The sequence below is a fragment of the Fukomys damarensis genome, unplaced genomic scaffold, assembly GCF_012274545.1.
Source record: "Fukomys damarensis isolate Sample0158 unplaced genomic scaffold, DMR_v1.0_HiC HiC_scaffold_32, whole genome shotgun sequence".
Taxonomy (NCBI): Eukaryota; Metazoa; Chordata; class Mammalia; order Rodentia; family Bathyergidae; genus Fukomys; species Fukomys damarensis.
This window is the reverse complement of record NW_022900944.1, coordinates 15298959-15305002: the sequence shown is the minus strand read 5'-3', so window position 1 is coordinate 15305002 and position 6044 is coordinate 15298959. Positions and strand designations below refer to the sequence as shown.

At 54.0% G+C, this 6044-nt stretch overlaps 1 protein-coding gene across 1 annotated transcript in view; it reads right to left on the bottom strand.

Annotated features, from left to right (window-relative positions):
* The window catches only part of Snx20 (sorting nexin 20), a 7970-nt gene extending 2129 nt beyond the window's left edge, over positions 1-5841 (bottom strand). Inside the window, exons 1-4 of the mRNA XM_033757763.1 lie at positions 5730-5841; positions 2441-2579; positions 1012-1163; positions 17-337 (exon numbers count right to left, since the gene is read on the bottom strand). Coding sequence (XP_033613654.1) covers positions 17-337; positions 1012-1163; positions 2441-2570 — 603 coding nt within the window. The 5' untranslated portion in view covers positions 2571-2579; positions 5730-5841. The remainder of the gene's footprint in view (positions 1-16; positions 338-1011; positions 1164-2440; positions 2580-5729) is intronic.
* Positions 5842-6044: the final 203 nt, after the last annotated feature.

The window sequence follows — 6044 nt, the reverse complement described above, 5'->3', positions numbered from 1 at the left end:
TGTCCAGGGCGCGCGCGTACTGCCCAGCGCGGAGGCAGCCGAAGGCCTCACGCAGCTCCGGCCGCGTAAGGAAGTCCAGGAGCTCGCGCGAGCGGCGCACGACGCGGATGGCATAGAGCATCCGCAAGTACTCCCTGAGCGCCAGCCTGCGCTCGCCGATCATCTCCTCCGAGAAGTTCCCGGTCAGGAGCTTCCCGGGGAAGACCACGTCCTCGATCTCCTCCCGGTAGGACTTCAGCAGGCTTTTCTGCAGCTTCTCGAAGTCCGAGTAGCGCCGTTCCAGGACAGCTTTGTTGCTGTCGAAGCTGCCTGTCTGGATGACCACGATCTGGTACATCTGCGGCCAGAGGGAGACCCTTATACTGCAGCTTAGGTGACATTTCCCTTTGAACCACAACACCCTTAGCCCGTTTTGTTTCTTCTTCTTTTTTAAAAAAATTTTTCCTTCTTTCACTATGAGAATGAACCGAGGGGCATTACACTGAGCTACACATCTAGTCCTGTTTTACTCTATTTTTGAGACAGGATTGCACTAAATGGCTAAGTTCCCCGGGCTGGGCTGGGACTTGTGATCCTCCTGCCTCACTCTCTCAGAGGGCTGGGATTACAGGCACGCGGCACCATCCCCTGCCTAATACTGGCCTTTCATTTAAATATAGTGAATGATTTTAGAAAGTGAGTCAATTTAAATAAAAAACTGAGTGAGTGAGCAAGGATATGAGGAAATAGGTGGAAAGGGAACACTGGTGACCGATATCCTATGACATGGGGATAAACGGGCCTGATGACCTCTTCGGTTCTCGGACAGTGACGGATACGTCTCTGATTGTCACGGGACCCAGCAGTGCCGAGCATGAAACCTAGCTCTCCAGTCATAGTCTCTGGAAGAACGCTGTGAGATAGAGGGTGTCCTCCGCCCACTATAGGGTAGGGAAAGTGGAGGATCCCCAGGGCTTGCCCGCGGCAGGAGGAGGTAGTGAAAGGGGCTCCCTTCCTTCCCCTCTGGCTCACCACAAACTTGGAGACCCTTCTCTGTTCGATGCGGGCTGAGGCGATCTCGAAGAGCAGCTTGACGGGCTTCCAGTGGCCCTTCTCGCTCCGCCAGTACTCCTGCAGCTCCCGCGTGGTCATGCTGGAGTTGGAGCTCTGGCCGCTGGGGTCATCTGGAAAGACAGCACCCTTAGGGACTCCCAGCAGGCCATGGCACTTTAGAGGCAAGGGCTTGAAGAAGTGGCCCGGTCAACAGATGGGATATCAGAACTCCTACCCCTGTTAGAGCACTAATTATCCCCTCCTCCCACCCCTGGGCCCACCGCTGAGCCCATCACCCGGCCCCTTTCTTGGTTGTGAAATGCACCTCTGTTCATTACATCACTTACTTCCCGCCTGCAGGCTGGCTGTTGCGAAACCCCGTGTTCCTGACAAGCAGGGACCCAGCCTGTCCACTGTACCCTCTATCACACAGGCTCTCTGTGTGCTGCTGGGACCTCCTGCGCGCACGACGGTGCAGTGACCAGAGCTAGAAGATGTCCTGCGCTGGTCTCGGCCTGGGTCTCTGGCCCCTGGATCTCAGGGCCCACGCACCCTGCTTTTTCTCACTCGTGCTGCTCCTCTACCAAGAATCCCACTCTCCCATTCCCCTACGCAGTGTTTCTGAAATCTCCCTTGGGCCCTGTGCCCCTGAGAATTCTGAGGAAGCTTGGACTCCTTCCCTGATTTTATTTATTGAGCCCCAAAAACCTGTGTCCACCCAGCCCACTTGTCATTCCACTCGCCCCTTGGCATTTGATCCGGAGCCTCCCACTTTGACCTTTTAGCCTTTGTTTTGCATTTTGAACTTTCCACTGATGTTTCCCCACCAAGCTTGAGGGCCAGAGTGGGTTTGATTTGCTCCAGTTTCCCTGCATGGGGCACAGCAGTTGGTCAGTGGGTCCACCTCAGGTGATGGTGAAAGGAGGTGATGCTGTAGTAGATGTTATCAGTTCTGGGCCAGGTCCCCTTGGCACTCAATCTTCTAGGTGGTGCTGCTGGCTTTCTAAGTGAAGGAACTAGGACTTTGGCCCTGCATACTTCCGGGGTACAAGCAGCACACTTAGGAACATTCCTCAGCTGATGCAAGATGGGACTGGCAGATAATAGCTTCTCTCAGATGTGACAACTGAGACATGTTTCATGCACCATCCAGAGGACCATCTCTGGGACTGAGACCCGGTTACCTATTCTATATTCTACCCTACAGAAGCCTCCTACCCCTTTCCCCTGGCGTCCTGCTCCCTGCCTTGCCTCCTGGGATCATCTCCCAGCTCCAGGCTTTCTTTGGGATGACCCAGTTAAGACAGCTGCCCAGCTGGCTTGATGCAGCCACTGAAGTGAGCCCCGCTCATATTTCACATGTCTTTGAGTCTCTTTTCCCTGCCCAAGCCCCAAGCCTCAAGCCCACCTAGGTGTCCTTCAGGTCTTGGATGTGAGAGGTCTGGGCCAGTGGTGGATGCTTCCTGCTTGGTCCATGCTGCAGTCTGGGTCATGGCTCCCATCCAGCCAGGGCTCCCAGGGTGCTCAGCACTTGCCATGGTCCTAGGCTGCCAGGAGCACAGGAGAGAACAGTGAGTGCCCACTTGTGTGCACATCCCGGAGTCGCCATAGGAGCCATGTCATGCTCCCTGCTGGTGGGCTCCGGGAATGACAGTGGCATCCTGCTGCTGGATCAAACTTGGGTCTGTCCCTAAGCTGGACAGATGGTGCCAAGGTGGCATAGACCCTTCAAGGTGGCACAGAGCCCATACTGTTGTGATACCAGTGCTGTTGAGTTGCTGTGGGTTTTAAATGAGGTCATTTCAAAGAAGGCAGTGGCTTCAATGACTACCTGAGTGAAAGGTGCTGGCTTGTCCAGATAAATGGTCCAATATTCAATTTTATCTTACTATCTAGCTAGCTATTCATCATCTATCTATTTTTAAGCAAACACTGACAAATTATTGTTCCTACTTCATATTATCTACCTCTTGACACCTCCTTCTTTAATTTGATGCCCACAAAACTCTAGCATTCCCACAAATAACAGATGAAGAAACTGGGGTCTAGCTCAGAGTCACATGGCTGATCAGGAACCCAAAGCAGCATTTGTCTCAAATGCTTGTGAAGTGCTGGCTGCGTGCTCCAAGATCAATATGCTGTCTTGCTGAGTCTGACCACCCGCTGCGAGAAGGACTGCTTTTATCTCCACTTTGTGATAAAGGAGTCCAGAGCTGAAGTCCCCCAAGAACAAGGCCTGGTATGTGCTGGCAGGACCCAGACCCAGCAGACCCTCTCTGTCTTATGGGGGCAAGTCGGGAGAGTGGGCAGCAGGGGTCCAGTTAACATAGTAACTGTGACCCTAGTGAGTAGACAAGATGACCTGGTGGCCAGCACATTTCTCAACTTCTCCCTAGAAAATGAACCTAATAGCAGAGCCCACCTTCAGAGGCTGGTGTGCAGATTAAGTCAGCAGCCCTGTAAGGCATTAGCTCAGGCTCCACACAACACCGGGCACCAAGTGGCTGTCTTATCTATTACGATCGGGATGCTTTGAGAAATAAGTGACTCTCGACTAAGGTGTAAGCTGGAATAGAATTACACCTATCTTCAAGTTAGACAAAGGACAATGGGAGCATTTACTTGGAGCAAGCAGCTAGGCTCTGTATGGGAGCAGAGATTTGGATGCCCCTGCTTATCAGGACCCCGGAGAGCTGCACAGGGATGCTACCTCTAGAACTCTGGACTCTTGGATTCCAGTCCCCAGGATGAACTTCTAGCTGACTGTGGCCTTGAGGGAAGTGGGGTCACTGCTGCTGCAGCATCATCTCCTATGTCCCTGTTGAGACAGCAGCCTTTCGCAGTGGGCCTGGCCTAGGGAGAGGCCCTTAGCAGGGCCTGTAGCCTGTGCCTCAGTGGCAGCTCCGGCTACACCAGACCAAGGAACCCTAAGCAATCTCCAGGTGGCCTCTGGACAGTTGTCCAGTGGGTGCCCCTGGGACTTTCCATCTACCCACTCCTTGTAAACTGAGGCACAGGGCAGGGCCTGGTGGGTCCAGGGCTATATATGCCCGAGTATGTGTAGCTTCCACACCTTATTTGTCTCTTAGCAGTCAGGAGCCAGGGCCTTCCTTCTGACTCACTATGTTAGGCAAGGTCTCCATTTCCTCACAGGCCAAGTGGGGCCACAAGCCCTATTCTGCTGGTGAGATGATAGATGGCTAGGGAAGTGCCATCTTTTTGGCTGGTTAAGCAAAACAGCAGGTGGTCCACATGCTCTCTTATCTGATGGACTCTTGGTAGGACTTCGTGGGGACCCATTGTTTTCCTGGGTGCACTCCTCTGCAATGGACTCAGTGCACTCCTCTGTAAAATGGGTGATGGTCGGGTAACACTAGTGTCTGTGGTCCCAACCCCTTCTGGCTCTGCTTTCCTGGTCTGGCAGTTGGTGCCAGGTCAGAAGCACAGCACCGCTTTCCTGGAGATGCTTTAACTCCCCAGAAATGATACCTTTGAGGGATGTTCCAGTAAAGACTCAGGCAAGCTGATCATGAAACCAGGGCTTAGAATAAAAATTGAATTCAGCAGCCAGTGCCAGCTCCCTTACGTTTTCTCTTAGGGGACTAGCTGGGAACCACCCATTTAAAGAGGAGTGGAAGGGAAAGACTCGTGCATTGGTGGGTCCATGGGATCCTGAGCAGCTTCCCGTCCCTCTCTAGGCTTCAGTTTCCCCACTTGTGAAGTGGGGCAGCCATCCTGTTACTCTAAACATTCTTTGGAGACAGCCACACAGGGATTCTGTGGGTTTTCCCTTCTCTGTAGCCTTGGCAGCAAAGGTTCCTAGGTGACAACAAAACACTGCAAATGTCGGTGCTGTTGGCTTGGGGGCCTCACTCATCCCAGAAGACCACTAGCTTCCCAGTCCTGTGTACCCTGCAGCTCCTCCTCATGCGTGCCAGTCCTTCTCTTCCTCCTTGTCTCCCAGGTTCCTGACCCTCGCTTCCCCCTTCAAGAGCTCCTGGCACATCTAGTCTTCTTTCTCATGGGCACACAGGCCCCCTGCAGAGCCTATGCCACCTTTCTCCGGGAGCTGCAGAGGACCTGTCATCATCACGGAGCCTCTGGTCTAGTGAAACACAGCCCCTGGCTTGCCGGGGAGACAGAAGTGCTTTGAGCATCGGATGCACAGCTGGGCCAGACTGGATATCACAGGACACCTGGATGCTCACCCAAGCAGCCCTCCAGGGCGAGGGCTTCCTAGGGTGCCTGTGCAACAGAATCTCCTTTTGGGGTGAAGCTGGGTGCTGGGGGCTCGTGCCAAAGTAGATTTCCCAGTGCACAAGGCCCAGAGTCCCAGGTAGCAGGTCTGGGGTGGGCTCTGGAGGCTGTACTTTGTACAGGGTCCCCTGGGGTCCTTGCTAGGTTGATACAAGGTCGCTGGTCACACTTTATGAGAAACTCAGGCCTAGTGACTTATTCCCTAGGATTGAGATGGGTTGTACACGTGTCCAGGATTTCAGAAAGAATTGAGGTGACAAGGGTGGGGGGATAGGGGTTCCCTGCCTGCTGCCCCCCAATGTGCTAAGCACACCCCCCAAGCTGTCATCAACCCTCCTCTGTCCCGCCCTGCCCCCAGAGGGTGCAGAGAGAGGGTCACAGGAGATGGGGACAGGGCCACGGTGGGCAGGGGCCAGCTGACCTTGGGATCTAACACTGACCTGAGGTCTTCAGGATCTGTGCTTGTCAGGGGTCCAAGACAGGGTCACATGTCCCCTTTGCTTCTCCGTTTCAAGCTCTGGCAAGTGGTGAAGTGGCTGCCGCTTTGTTAAGTTCCCCGTTTGAAAACAGGAAATGGGCTATATGACCTGCTCCTGATCTCTCAGCCCATTGGCTGCTGAAAGATGGTGTACGGCACTCAGGTCTTCTCTGGCAGCCAACAGGGTGGAGTGGGGCGGAGCAGGGCTGGCTCTCCACAATCCCGAGAGAGTCTAGCTTGGCCTCATTTCCCAGCAGCCTCCCTGCCTTTTGGAGAC